Source organism: Centroberyx gerrardi, chromosome 20, assembly GCF_048128805.1.
Source record: "Centroberyx gerrardi isolate f3 chromosome 20, fCenGer3.hap1.cur.20231027, whole genome shotgun sequence".
Lineage (NCBI taxonomy): Eukaryota > Metazoa > Chordata > Actinopteri > Beryciformes > Berycidae > Centroberyx > Centroberyx gerrardi.
In genome coordinates, this window is record NC_136016.1 from 23,349,676 (window position 1) to 23,365,284 (window position 15,609).

Genomic DNA, 15,609 nt, shown 5'->3' on the forward strand with positions numbered 1-15,609 from the left:
GAAATTATTAGGAAATTGTGGACCCGGAAAATAAAGCGTTACCAAAATGTATTGATAAGGAGGATTCAATTAATACGCTATAGCAGCAGAGATGTCATAACAACAACATGTCACAACAAGAACATAATCCATTTCTGATCAGTCATATTGTGGAAATTAGATTATTTCTGTTCATTACTATTTCAGTACTTCACTGGACTAAGAATCTGATAGAAATATTGCATTCATAAACACCAGAAATTTTTATATCTGACACAAATGCAGCCTAGTTAATGAAGTTAATGCTAGTTAATGAACCATTTCTACTGTTAATTATTCAGTGGGAGAGCAAAATTTCTGCACACTCAGATCCATGCAAATTTCTTTATTGACCTTCTTCAGGACATACAACTGTTAATCATTCCCCATGATCACAAAGCAGGAAATTATTATTCAGATAATTTCTAACTCGTTATCACGGGAAAATGTCGTAAATAAAATGAATACATGTCCTCAATGGGCTTCCGTAGCCTACTTCTGTGGCTGAGAATAAAGGGAATAATGACGAAGGGAAACGCCATAGGAAGCAACGGGGCTTATGGGAAATGTAGTCTTAATGTGGAGAAACACTAAAACTAACAATAGTACTGGTGTGAGATAGAGGAGACCAATCATCTCCAATCATATTGTTGTTTTAAAACGCTACATGTCGCACCTTTTAAAATATAAAAGGAGTTTTTACATTTCACATTTCCCCTTGTGGTTTAATGGTAATATTTAATCATCGTGTTATTATTGCTGAACAAACTGAACATGGAGGAAACAACTGGCAACGGAGGAATCTCCCACAGTCTTGGTGGATCTCTGTGGCTAATTACCTCCCCATGATGAATGAATAGAGCTGAAGGGACAACAACGACGCTTCGCCTCCTCCATTCACCGGCAGGATGGAGGGATGAGGAGGAGGAGGGAGGAAGGGCAGCGGGAGATCTTTCTCCTTCTGGTTTTTATTCCTCTGCCTCTGTCTTTTCTCTGCATGGAGTTGAAGGGTTTTGTTCTCTCTCTCTCTCTCTCTCTCTCTCTCTCTCTCTCTCTCTCTCATTTTCTCTCCCTCTCTCTTCAAAATCCAGTTCCCTTCCCTCTCTCTCTTACTTTGTCTTATTTTCTGATTTTATACTTTCTCCTTTCCTTTTTCCATCTTTTCAGGATTTGCAAGGCTACATTCACATCTCGGGCGTTCAGCTCAGTTGCAAATTGCTGCTCATATCTGAAACTTTTAGATGGCTGTTCATATCTTTTCTGGGATGTAACTCATATCTGATACCAAGATGAACTGACAGATGTTGAAAAGACACGAATAACGACAACAAAAGACATCACATCTGTTTTTGTACCTAGGCTTCTCCTGCTTGTTTTCCAACACATTTCTGTTACAGTATGTGCCTTCGAATTTGACGAAGGAACATACTGTTTGACGAATTTGTCTTTCTTTCTTTCTATCGTTTTGGAATCGTGCTTCGGCGGTTAGATATTACGTAAAACAGGTGATGGAGGACACAAGAACACACAAGAACGCTTATTGATAAAGTCATATGTCATATTTGAAGCCGTTTTTTGGAGCCGGAGCAATCAAAGAGAGGCAGAGGGCGGAGCCAAGGTGAAAGGGGCGGAGTTTGGGTCGTCCTAACCCTAACCCTAACCCTAACCCATCACTGGGAAAACAACCCCGTTTTATATCAATTATATCCTGTTAATGACACAATTATTTTGAAAATCTCCATAAGGACACACATTAGAAGAAGTGAAATTAGCTGCTGAGGCCAAAACCTCTTGTGGAAAAAATGTATTGACTTTATATTTTATCAGAAGTTGGGTTGTGGTCCGTTGATTTCATGGAGTTGGGCGGTTTGGTCATATGGGAGGAAAAAACTCAATTAGGACGGTTTCAGCTGCAGTGTGAATGCAGCCGAAGACTTTCTTTCCTCTCTCTCTCTCTCTCTCTCTCTCTCCATCCTTCCATCCTTCCCTCCATCCCTCTCTCTCTCTCTCCTTGGTCTCTCCCCTCTCACCCGGCTCAATAGGCTCCTTGTCCGCCTGCTGGCTCTCTGTGTGTTCGCTCTGTCTGCTGATTGAAGCCGGCCTTTGTCCGCTGACCCAAACTCTGTGGAGAGCCGAATACAAGGAGGGAGGGAAGGAGGGATGAAGGGAGAGAGAGAGAGAGAGAGAGAGAGAGATAGAGATGAATACAGATGAGCAGAGAAAAGAGAGAGATACACAGATACAGTGGAGAGAGAAACTTTATTTCTACATACGAAGATTTACTAAACTCACTTTTACTCTTTGGCTTGTAACTGAACTGTTACTAATAACTAATAACTTTCACTATTTCTTTAAAGCACTTTGGAACAAATTTATTTTGTGTAAAAACGCTCTATAAATAAAGTTGACTTGACCAGAGTACTACAAAATATAGATAAAGATTCTGTACTACAACTGCAGATTTACCTGTTGTACTCTATAGAAGATGACATCACCTGTCACCAAAGATCAGCCAATAGCAGATGGTCATTTCAGCAGCATGATTTTTACCTTTAGATGTCGGGATTTACACAGATTTGGGTTTGAGGTTTAGTTACTAAGTAAAATTATTAAAAAATATAAAAATACGCAAAAAAAAAAGAGCAAGTACACAAAAAGCTACTCAATTACAGTAACAAGAGTAAATGTAATTCATTATTTCCACCATTGCTACTACATATAAAGATTTGATCATTACTACATATAGATTTACTATTACAAAAAATGACTACTAACTACATGTAATAAAGAATACAAAACCACATACAGATATAATTATCTAGGCCTAATGCATATAAATATTTACTTCTACTTATAAACAAAGATTTTCTACATAAAGCACAGAGTGATAGAGGTTGATAGAGAGAAAAAACATACTGATAAAAAAAGAGAAGGAGAGAGAGAGGGAGGAAGACAGAAAAAGAGGGAGAGAGAGATCCAGTAAAAGTAGAGAGAGATGATGAAAGAGAGAAAAGAGAGAGAGAGAGACTACAGAGAGTGATGGTAGAAAGAGAGAGAGAGAGAGAGAGAGACACGGAGGTCAGTGGTTGAGGTTGCAGATTAAACTTCTCCACCTATTTTATAGCATCTTTGGACTGTATTCCTCTTAATCTCCCTGGTTATAATATCTTGATATTGCTTGTAAAAGATTTTATTCAGATTTTATTGTCTTTATTTAACATCTTTGGCCCTCATTGAAGGACAAAACAAGCGAAGTGATCTATATTTCAAAACCAAACAAAAAATAAATAAATCATCGCCTGAAGTTCAGCATTCGATGTCTCTAAAGTGTAAAAGTGTTGCCATTATGTCAACAAATTACTTAAATTATATGATAAATTTGAAGTTTGTGGTGTCATTTTGTTTTGGATCGAAAGTCTTCTGCTTTCTGAAAAGTGAGTCTTGAATCTTTTGAAGGTTTCAAACGTGAAGGGATCTATATTAAATACTGCTAAAATGTAGAGTGAATTAGAATTTTAAAGTAAAGTAAATTAGAATCATTTTCTTCTTCGATTTCTGCCTTCTGAAAATTGAGTGTTGAATCTTCTGAGGGTTTGTGCTGTGACCTCTGACCCTCCTGACTTGGTTTCCTGTCAGGTTGCTGGTTTGGGAATTGAAGCTGATTCCACGTTGCTCTGAATCGGAGCGTCAGCTGAGTCAGTGTAAGAAGAATTACACTAATTCCTATCAAAGCTGGAATTACATAAGAGGAGTGTGTTGAAATAATGGTGCTGTCTGTTTAATCTGCACAAACTCATTTTATTATCAATTCTCTCATTTTTCTTGTTTGCTCAGTATTTCATTCTGTGTCCTTATGGATGTTGAGAATTTCCTGTTACAGAAGTCTAGATTTAGAGTAAATTGGTTTAACACAAATCTAATTAAACTGGACAACTCCAAAGTAATTTAATTACTTACTTAATTAAATGTCATAATCCAATTTGCTTTAACAAGATAATCCAATCAATTAATTTGGGATTGATACATGTAAAAAAAAACACATCAGTATGAATAACTTCATCATCAGCGACGCTGGCAGCAGCAGCAGCAGCAGCAGTGATAACATGATGTCACCCAGAGAGATTTTGGCTGCGCCATCAGCTCTGGACACACACACACACACACAAACACACACACACACACATACACACACACACACACACACACGCACACATGCACACACACACACACACACACACACGCACGCACGCACAGTTTGCCTGTCAGATGTCCTGATCCTGACCTCAAGTTTACAGTCCAACGGGGAGAGTGTGTGTGTGTGCATACGTGTGTGTGCATGTGTGTGTGTGCATGTGTGTGTGTGTGTGTGTGTGTGTGTGTGTGTGTGTGTGTATGATAGAGCTGGTTTTAGCTGCAGTAGCAGGGATTTCAGCAGCGGTTTCAGTAGCAGTAGAGCTCAGGGAGAGATTATGTGTTAAACCTGCTGCCTCATCCACGACGCTGTGTGTGTGTGTGTGTGTGTGTGTGTGTGTGTGTGTGTGTGTGTATGTGTGTGTGTGTGTGTGTCTCTATGTGTGTGTATAAGCAGTCAGTAAAGAATCAGGCAGGTTTCATGGCCAGGGGGTGAAACTAGTCGTCTCTATTAGATTTAGATTCAGACTTTAAATCATGCACCTCTTGTTTTTTAGGGGTTTTAAGCCAAAACCACTGAGCATCTACTCTAATCTTTGACTTCTATTTAGTTTTTATGGACTTGGACTTGGACCCGACGTCCTTGGTTTGGTTCTCGCAGAATTTCTCGCTGATGTGGGTTTAACTATCGTTCATTGGCTCATCCGTGTGTCAAAACTTGAGGAAATGATGCAACTCACTGCTGCGTTCCTCCATTCAAAATGACACTGATTGGCCCGAGGGGGAATAACAGTTACAGCTCAAAACAAGACAACGACATATTTGTTCCTGATTGGCCCAGATGGGGACTTCATCATTAGTGGGGGATGACATGTTTACTGTCACCTTGTTGAACTTACACTTTATTCATTTAGTGTTACACGGATGTTTCTGGAGGCATAACACTGTTTCTCCAAACTGATTTCAGGACTTAAAGGTCCCATCTGGTGTAAAGCAGGACTCCCCTCTCCTCTGTGATGATAAAGGAGTTGGATGTCTATCTAAACATGGTGAAAGTATCAAAACTAAATCCACACAATCCATATTAGAAAAGCGAGCCTCTAAACGAGCCGTTTGGACTTCCGTAACTTTGTGGCGTCACAAAGGTTCGCTCATTATCATTTCTGTAAGAAATAATAGACTAACAAAGTGTTTTTTTCAAAGCGGTCGAGCGGTCGTCATCGTTTATTACCGGAGAGTTTTCCCTACCTGTAGCCGCCGGGCCGCGGCGTCTCACGTTTCACTCTCGAAACGGTTAGCCGATCGGAACGGAGGGGTCGTGAATATTAATGAGCCTTAAAGACACGGCGACAGAAACGGCCTGTTCTTGGTAAGGCTCAGAGAGATGCTGGAAAATGAACGTGGAGAAATGGATTGAGAGTGTTTTTGGTTCATGACACCACACACACACAGAATATGGGACCTTTAAAGGGGGCATCAAGTAATCTAAGACCTTTAGTAGTTGGGACGATCTGCTTATCTCACAATATGATATGATACGATACGTGGTATGGGATACAATCAACGATACAATATAACAGAATGTAAACGACAATTTAAGTCCCTTATCTTAATCAGCCTGTGATCCAGCTGTGGTCCTGACCCAGCCTTCGGTCTGTGTCGTCGTGACAACAGACTTCCCGCCGCTCGTACAACATGAGTCACATAATAAACTCCCTGAGTGCGTTTCCTCAGCAGGCCGAGGCTTTTAACCGTTCCTCTGAGACCGGAACAGAGTCAGAGTGCGTTGTGTTGTGAATGAGAGAGCGAAGGATGAGAATCGGCGATGAGAGCGTGAGGACGAGTTCCCCGTGCAGAGGAAAGAAAGAGGAAAGTGAATGGAGGGATGGAGGTAATAATTCCTGTTGGAAGCAACAATCATGCAGTAAAAATCCACCCTAGAAGACTTTCACTCTGTTAAAAAGCAGCTATCAGTGATGTTCTTTTCACTCCCGGCTCCATTCGGTAGTTTGTTGTGTTTTTCTTCTTGGTGGATAACCGGCCAATCGTAGACGAGGTGACGTCACCTCCAGATGTTTCCAGCAGCTCCAGTGGAGTTTGATATGAGAAAATGTTTCAGGATGTAAAACATCAGCGGTAAACGTCAGGTTTTGGTGTCAGTCCCTCAGAATCAAAGAGCGAGGGCTTCTTTCTAGAGCCGCCATTTTGCACCGAGAGACGTTCAACAATCATACAGGGAGAAATCCATCGTAGAAGAGGAGAGAGACCAGTTTCTCCACCACAGGAGCAGGAGAGAGACCAGTTTCTCCACCACAGGAGCAGGAGAGAGACCAGAATGCACTGCAGCAGAGAGACAGGTTGAGTTCTGAATAACGGATTTTTCTATTTTTCTTGACGGCAAACTCTCGCTGTCTTGCTCTTACTATTCGTCATCACCACTTTTCTCTCTGCTTATATGTAAAACCATCAGCTGAGTGCAACTAGTTCAGGCCGCTTCTCTGGAGGTTAGTTGAAAGGCATTCTGGGAAACGTAGGAAATCACTAACTTAAGTAGAAGCATACAACACTCCTGGAAAAATACCTCCTGGAATGTATTAAACATCACAGATTGATGATATTTAACAGTATGAGAGGATCTGAAGGGATTTTTCCTTTAAATTCATTAATCAAGTTTTCCTGCACTGCTGATTTTGAACCAGCGACCTTCCAGTCAAGGCAAAAAAAGCGAAAAAAAAGATGAATATACTTGTCTGGACAGTTTAATATGCTTTTCATCCCTCTGAAAGCTTGTTAGTTAAAGGAGTGCGCTCATGCTTGCAAATAACAAAGCAGCACCTCTGCCATGCCTCCTCTCACCCCTGCAGACGTTTGGGGGGTCGACTGGGGGCCGTCCCGCTCCGTCCCGCTCTGTCCCGCTCTGTCTGGATTTGCATATGAAATAGGTAGAAAACCACAGGCTGTCAGCAGGCAGTTTGAGTGGTAAATTAACAATAAGGACAGTCTGAACGCTTTAATTGGTACATCCAGAAACCAGAGAGGGAAGTGAACGGAGACAAACTGTGTGTGTGTGTGCGTGCATGCATGCGTGTGTGTGTGTGTGTGTGTGTGTGTGTGTGTGTGTGTGAAAAAGCATTTGGCAACTTTTTCCACAAGATAAGCTGAACTGTCAAGTCTTAACAGTAATTACCGACTAAACACACACACGCACTCAGACACACACTCACGCACACACACACACACACACACACACACGCAGCGTCTAAAAGCCATTCCCCCCCGCCAGACGGATTCTTCTCATTATAAACCTTCTAATTAATTTAATGGGAAGGAGACGTCAGTTAGAGAAATCACAGCCTGAACAACTTCACATCAACGATTTGTCGATTATTCCATCGACAGAAAATGAATTGATTATAATTTTGATAATCAAGTCATCATTTTAGTAATTTATCAAGTAATAATACCAAACAGCAATGTGAATGTTTTAATAATAATAATAATAATAATGATAAATAATAATAATAAAACTAAACACTTTAAATCGCTTTAAAACAATGATGCTAGCAAAACAGCACCTGCAGCTCACTGGGCTAATATATACATACTATACTATGCTAATACAGCTTTTCACTCTATGTACAATGGCTACCACCATTTGTATCAATGGAACAAAATTTATTACAATCATATCATAATAATTTAATATCCCTTCCACTGCAAAACAGGATTGAAATGGTGACTTCTGGACGCAGCTATGATAAATCACAGATACTAAAGGTGTGACACAGATAAATAGTTTTTGTCTCTCCACAGGCTTGAAATGGCCGCCGCCGAATACGATCAATTTCCCAATAATCTACAGTAAAATAAAATGTGTCCGTACACAAAACCACACAAATAATCCTCAAAGACAGTAAAGAGGATCAGGAGCAGCAACAACAACAGAATATATTCCAATCTCACGTGAGAACGCAGCAGAATATTCTATAATCTGAGCAGGGAGTCGAGGAGAACGTAACATAAATCTGACTGACGACCAGAATATAATCTGTGGATTAATGTATTTATGAGAGGAGCAGGGAGGATGTATGTGGAGCAAACCGCTGCAGCTGGGCTTGATTTCCAGTTTAGGAACCGTATTTATATCCGATTCTTACACACACATTTTGTACCTGGAAAGAATAGTTATTATTTTTTATTGGTAGCAGTATTACAGTAGATGCAGTAATATTATAATAGCAATTATTACGTTATCAGTGGCTACAGGGCATGTGGACAGTAGCTGTGGAGAGACTGGAGAGAGAGTTGATTTCTCCCAGCTGGGTTTTGAACCGACAACCCTCCGGTCTGAACATCAGACTGACTCCTCCAGTAGAAGCTGCTTTTCCTGGAAGCCATGCTGAGCTGTGACTGAGGATTTATTACAAAAAGCAAAAAAAACAACATGACAGCATCAGGTCAAAGAGTCAGAACAGCGACAGAAACAGAACAATGCTACATCCATCCATTCTCTCTCTCTCTCTCTCTCTCTCTCTCTCTCTCCCTCCCTCCCTCTCTCTCTCTCTCTCTCTCTCTCTCTCTCTCTCTCTGGTTGAGGGAAGAGGCTAACTGACTGATGATGTAAGAGGATTACAACCTGCCCAGGATTAACTCTGCAAGTGTAGAATAACAGTGTGTGTGTGTGTGTGTGTGTGTGTGTGTGTATTTGAGGATGAGACTATATGCTTTTTTGTATCCTTAAATAATCTTAAACGACATTGAACTTCATTGAAAACATTTAAAATCGTATTACAGAGTGTAATTTAATTAACTGGATGGAAATAAATACGTGTGTGACGTGTGCAATCAGGCATGATGGAGCAAGATTAACTCAGAGAGAATCTGACAGAGAAAGTGAAGCGTGATGTGTGTGTGTGTGTGTGTGTGTGTGTGTGTGTGTGTGTGTGTGTGTTTAATCAAGCCTGCTGTGTGGGATTAACCCCTGAAGACATGACCCGAACTCTAACCCCCGATGAGCCTGAAAACATCCAGATCAGATCCATGTTTTTCCCTTCAGACAGGAAGTGTATTGTTAGTCCCGCCTTCCTCTCCCTCGGTTGGTCAAGTTCCCGCCCCGACACCTGTCACTCATCTTGCTGAGCTGATGAGTGACAAGATGTGTCAGTCAGTCAGTCAGTCAGTCAGTCAGTCAGTCAGTTAGACAGTCAGTCAGTCAGTCAGTCAGTCAGTCAGTTAGACAGTTAGACAGTCAGTCAGTCAGTCAGTCAGTCAGTCAGTTAGACAGTCAGTCAGTCAGTCAGTCAGTTAAACAGTCAGTCAGTCAGTCAGTCAGTCAGTCAGTCAGTCAGTCAGTTAGACAGTTAGACAGTCAGTCAGTCAGTCAGTCAGTCAGTCAGTCAGTCACCAACACTTCATCAGACGGCCTCTAGAGGGCGTCTTTGGCTAAGAGATGCAGTGTTTCCCATCCAGGCTCATCATGTCAGTCATGTGACAGCAGACAGCAGACCAGCCTTCCCACTGCAAACCCACATCTCCATCTCTCTGCTGCCTCTATTATGGATTTGCTTCAGCTTCTATTATTCGTGGGTCTATGCGTTGCTGCTCTATACAGATACAGGATATTGCTCTTTGCACTCACTGCAGCTCTATGGATTATAATCCTTTTTATGTATAGAGGGAAAGTAAAAATAGGCAAAACCTATTTTATATATTTATTTATTCATTCCATCTTAATTTAAACACAGAAACACTGAGAGAGCCGGAGAAATAAAGACAGCGATTATGGAAATATTGGATGAAAAAACTATATACAGTATACTGTATAATAATTACAGAAAGCATGTAGGGACAGAGTGGAAGGCAGTGACATTAATGAACCAGGATGTTATAAACTAGAAGTCTCTCAGTAGAGCGCAAACCTTCCACGCTGAACAATTCTCCAACTTCTGTAACAGTTTCTGTATGTTTATCGTTTGTCTGCCAGGTTTGATTTTCTGACTAAATAGCATGTGAAAGCAACATGTGAAAGCAACATGTGAAAGCAACATGTGAAAGCAACATGTGAAAGCAACATGTGTAGCTGCCGACTTGGAAGTCCCTGATGTTGGACTTTCCCACCAGAACATGAATTCATAATAGTTCAGGCTAAAAAAACTAAATCGTCTAATGGTGGAGATCCCAGATCAGAATCACCGCTGAAATCTAATCAAATGATCCTTTGGCTGAGAGCGATCGGTCACCAGATTTCCATTATTTATCCAAATTATTTCCATTATTTACCCAAATCCATTCGCTAACATTTGAGATATCTTGCATCTTGCATAAAAAAAAGCAGGTGAATGTAACAACAGAAACATATATTTTTAATATTTGAATATTTGCATGAACTTTAGTTGAGTGAAATTTAACCTTTAGCATTATTTGATGAAAATAGAAATAGGCCTTTTGTACGTATGTATAATGATAAAGACTATATTTGATATATTTGATAAATATAAATAAAATATAATAATTATCTCTCATGTAACACAATATACAGTATACCGTTTATACTATACCATATATGCCACCACAAGCTCACTCATTAATTGATGAATTCATCCATCTATCCATTCATTCAGTCACAAACACACACTTTTATTCATTCATCTGTTTGCACAATCATTCATTCACTTATTTACACTCATTTACACTTTCTTTCATTCATTCATTTGCTCTTTCCCCTCTCTGCACTCTAATCTGTCATCCTGTTGACCCTCGTCCCAATTTCACACACACACACACACACACACACACACACACACACACACACACACACACACACACACACACACACACCCTCCAGCATGGCTCCATCTATCTTGCCTGAAGGGGTAGGTCACTCATTTAGTGACCCAAATGTGACTAAAAGCCTATCTGAGTGTGTGTGTGTGTGTGTGTGTGTGTGTGTGTGTAAGCGTATCCATTATCGGCGTGCCTCCTAACATGGTTTAACGGGGGATTTTAGACGTTTCTGTGGCTTTTTATAGAAACAGAATATATAATGTCATATGATTTCAAAGTGACACCTACTTCTACTAAACGACTGACAGCACAAGATTAAAACAAACTGGTTCTTTGGAAATGTCCTCTTCCTTTCTTTCTTTCTTTCTGTTTCTTTTCCTGCCGTTCTGTCTTTCTCTCTCTCTCTCTCTCTCTCTCTCTTTATCTCTCTCATCAGTATCATCTTTTAATCTAACTTTTAATCACTTCTCAAACTCACTTTTATAGTCTTGCTGTAATGATCTTTTATTAATTTCCTTTGACCTCTTTTATGGTTTACTTTTATGTTCTTGTCTTGTTTTTATATTTCTCACCTTGCCCTCATTGCAGTTTGTAACTGTTTATTGAAAAGTGCTTCATGAATAAAGATCGTTATTATTATGAAGAGGAAGCCAAAGGAAGGAAAGGAAAAGGAATGACTCAGCCAAACTAAAACTTGGCGGTACACCTTGGTTCTCTGGACTAGAAGTAGAATCACTAATTGATCTTCATTGGAAGAGGAAGTGCACAAATATATATGTGTATATCCATTTTGGCTGATTTCTTAACATCTGGTTTGTCTTCACCATCATCATAGAAAGAAAAAGTTGGGATATTGAACTTTTGCAGCCTGCCACAATGTGAATGTGGCACCTAGCTTGAATTGTGCAATAAAGTCAGGTCAAATTTATTCATAAAGTGCATTTTACAAACAGTTTGTCACAAGGTAATTTATAGAAAACTAGCAAATAAATAAGAGAATAATAAGTGAGATAAATAATGAGAGATGAAAACAAGAATGAAGAAGCATGTCACAAATTTACATATGGGAAGTGTGTGTGTGTGTGTGTGTGTGCACCTACCTGCTTTTATTTGCATGCAAGTGTGTGAGTGATGAAGGGATTTTAAAACTGAAAAAATAAGTCTCTATATACAGTATGTCTCTCTCTCTCCTCTCTCTCTCCCAGGCACTAAGTCAGCCGACAGTGGGATCGGGGATCTGGACGACCTGCCGGTTCCTCAGCAGATCCGGATCAGCAACATCACCTGCGACTCGTTCAAGATCAGCTGGGACATGGAGAGCCGAGGCAGAGACAGGATCACTCACTACTTCATCGACCTCAACAAGAAGGAGAACAAGAACTCCAACAAGTTCAAACACAAGGTGGGAACTACTAAAGGTTACTGGTACTGAGGAGTAGTAGAAGTAGGAGGAGTAGAAGTAGGGGTACTAGGAGTAGTAGTACTAGTAGTAGTAGGAGTATTAGTAGTAGTAGTGGTAGTAGTAGTAGTAAGGCATTAAATTCTACCTGCTCACTAATTGTAAGTCAGGATAAGATCACCAGCTAAATGCCTAAAATGTAAATGTTAAAGGTCCCATATTCTCCACTTTCCAGAGTTTTATTTTGTGTCTTGAGGTCCATTCAAAGCTGTGTGTGTGGTGTCATGAACCAAAAACACTCTCAATCCATTTCTCCACGTTCATTTTCCAGCATCTCTCTGAGCCTTACCAAGAACAGGCCGTTTCTGTCGCCGTGTCTTTAAGGCTCATTAATATTCACGACCCCTCTGTTCCGATTGGCTAACCGTTTCGAGAGTGAAACGTGAGACGCCGCGGCCCGGCGGCTACAGGTAGGGAAAACTCTCCGGTAATAAACGATGACGACCGCTCGACCGCTTTGAAAAAAACACTTTGTTAGTCTATTATTTCTTACAGAAATGATAATGAGCGAACCTTTGTGACGCCACAAAGTTACGGAAGTCCAAACGGCTCGTTTAGAGGCTCGCTTTTCTAATATGGATTGTGTGGATTTAGTTTTGATACTTTCACCATGTTTAGATACACATCCAACTCCTTTATCATCACAGAGGAGAGGGAGTCCTGCTTTACATGATATGGGACCTTTAAAACACTTCAGGAAAGCTCGTCCTGCAGTTTGTTAACCTTAGTGTTTTTCCCACAGTGAACTGATGTGATAGGCTAAGTGACGCTTTAATCCTCAAATGTCATCCTCATCTCGTCCTGTCTGCCTGTTCATTGGACGGCCGCCCCTGCAACACTCAGTCCTGCTCAAAATGATTATGGCATTTAAAATATTTCCAAACATAATCCGTCTCTGCTGTCAAAGACGCTCCAGACTGTCCTGTCCTGCACTTTAAAGATGCACTTTTATACGATTGCCTTTTAACTGTTTTGATGTTTTTATTACTGCTTTCCATTAGTCCTCACTGTTTTATGATTTGGCTTGTATGCTTTTTGAACTTCTATTTTATTTATTTTCTTCTTTTACTTCCCTTCTAATCACTGTAACTATTTTAACATTTCTTTGTAACTCTGTTTCGAAAAACGCTTTATAAATAGAGTTTATCATTATATTATTATGCATTTTAGACTTTGATTTTGAGGCAAAACAGCACAAATCAATGTCAACTGTACATTTCTAAACAGTTGGAGATGTTTTTTTCTATTAAGCTAATCATCGAAATCAGTGAATTCTCATTCCCTACATCATTATTAAGTATCTCCAATGGTTATTGTCTTTTTATAATTGATCTCAATTGTATAATCAGTAGTATTTTTTTCATTGCACAGTTGTTCATGCAACATTTCGAGGCAATATAGATTATTTGTATTCACTTATTTTATGATTCACTTTATTGTACTCCGCCAATTTTTGTAGCCATAAATATAGAAATGTGCCTCACATTAAGGGCACAGTAACGTGCCGTAAAGATGACAAGATCTGTGAGCGACTGACTGAGAGGATAACACAGCTTGAAAAGAAGATTGAAACGCTGCATCAAATACGTGAGCGTGAGCAATTCATTGACTCTGCAGCAGCTACTATACAAGGTGCGGAGCCACCAGATGCTAACGGACAGACTTTTATACACGGGATTTCATCAAATGTAGAGCATCGCGTCACAGACTTGGCTGACACGCTCCCCTGGATATGTCCTTCCCTAATGACGCTTCTTACTGGCACAGCACCGGCGCTGGACTGAAAGCATCAACTCCCGCCAGGACCTGGTCTGACGTCGTCCACCGCAAAGGCAAATGCAGCAAGAAATCAAATAAGAGAGCACCAACGCTCACTCCACCACCCGAACTCTCATTGCAAAACAGGTACGACCCACTGACTCTGAACGAAATGTGTGATAATACTAACTACGTTGAACCCAGGGAAGCTAATCACACTACTAGCATTAAGGCTAACCAAAACCCAAGAAATAGCCCCAAAACCACTGCTAGGCCGAGGACCAGAAGAAATATTGCTAACTCCACACCTGATAAGCCGAGGGCCAGAAGAAATATTGCTAACTCCACACCTGATAAGCCAGACACTATTCTGATTGGGGACTCTATAACCAAGCATGTAAGAATGGCAAAGACTGAAAATCTAACTATGGATGACACATCTGTCAGGGAGCTAACAGGGCTGTTGCCAGTTATCCTCTCTACACATCCAAGCAACATGAGGATTATTATTCACGCTGCTGGGTCTTTTGACATTCTGCGAGAGAAGACTGGCTCTGAGATCCTGAAAAAAGACTTTTGCCTGCTACTGGAGAAGCTGAGCGACTGTCAATCGCAACACGTATTCATTTCAGGCCCCGTTCCAACCCTGGGGAAAGGAATCGAATCTTTTAGCAGACTCCTTGCCCTGAATACATGGCTGACATCGGCGTGCCTCACCCATGGGATAAAGTTTATTGACAATTTCAGTATCTTTTGGAACTGTAAAGACCGCTTTAAGCCTGATGGGATTCATCCAAGCATCACTGGTTCCAGACTACTCGGTGCCAACCTGCGTCACGCTCTTGGGACGCCGTACCAAAACAAGAATGTACGGATAAGCGCGAAGGACAAGGACAGCACACACCGGCGGACAGCCTGTATCTCCCCCCCCTCACCTGACCCTCTGCTCCACATCCCAAGGCATTCAGAGGAAGTCTCAAAATTTGTCAATGTTCAGCCACAACCAGTTTCCTTTCCTGTCAGAATCCCTACAGCGGCTCTTTTTAATGTCAGATCATTGGCTGACAAATCCTTTTTGGTTAATGATCTGATAATTGAAAAGAATTTGCATTTAATGATTTTAGTTGAGACCTGGCTAAACAGCACTACTGGTGTAGCAACACTGATAGAGGCTTGTCCTCCAAACTATAATTTTTGTTTTTTATTTATTATAGGCCGATATCCAACCTTCCATTCATTAGTAAGATACTTGAAAAGGTAGTTTCAGTGCAAATAAACTCCTTTCTTAAAGAAAATAATATCCTGGAGGAATTTAGAACATACCACAGCACTGAAACTGCTCTTACTAAAATAATCAGCGACCTCAGACTAAACTCTGATGAAAATAAGGTCTCAATTCTTGTCCTCTTAGACCTAAGTGCAGCGTTTGATACGATTGACCATGATATCTTAATCAATCG

At 40.6% G+C, this 15,609-nt stretch overlaps 1 protein-coding gene across 1 annotated transcript in view; it reads left to right on the forward strand.

Annotated features, from left to right (window-relative positions):
- Positions 1–15,609, forward strand: part of LOC139915513 (phytanoyl-CoA hydroxylase-interacting protein-like) — a 38,444-nt gene that overhangs the window by 12,337 nt on the left and 10,498 nt on the right. The window contains exon 2 of the mRNA XM_071904155.2: positions 12,138–12,334. Within this exon, the coding sequence (XP_071760256.1) occupies positions 12,138–12,334 (197 nt within the window). The remainder of the gene's footprint in view (positions 1–12,137; positions 12,335–15,609) is intronic.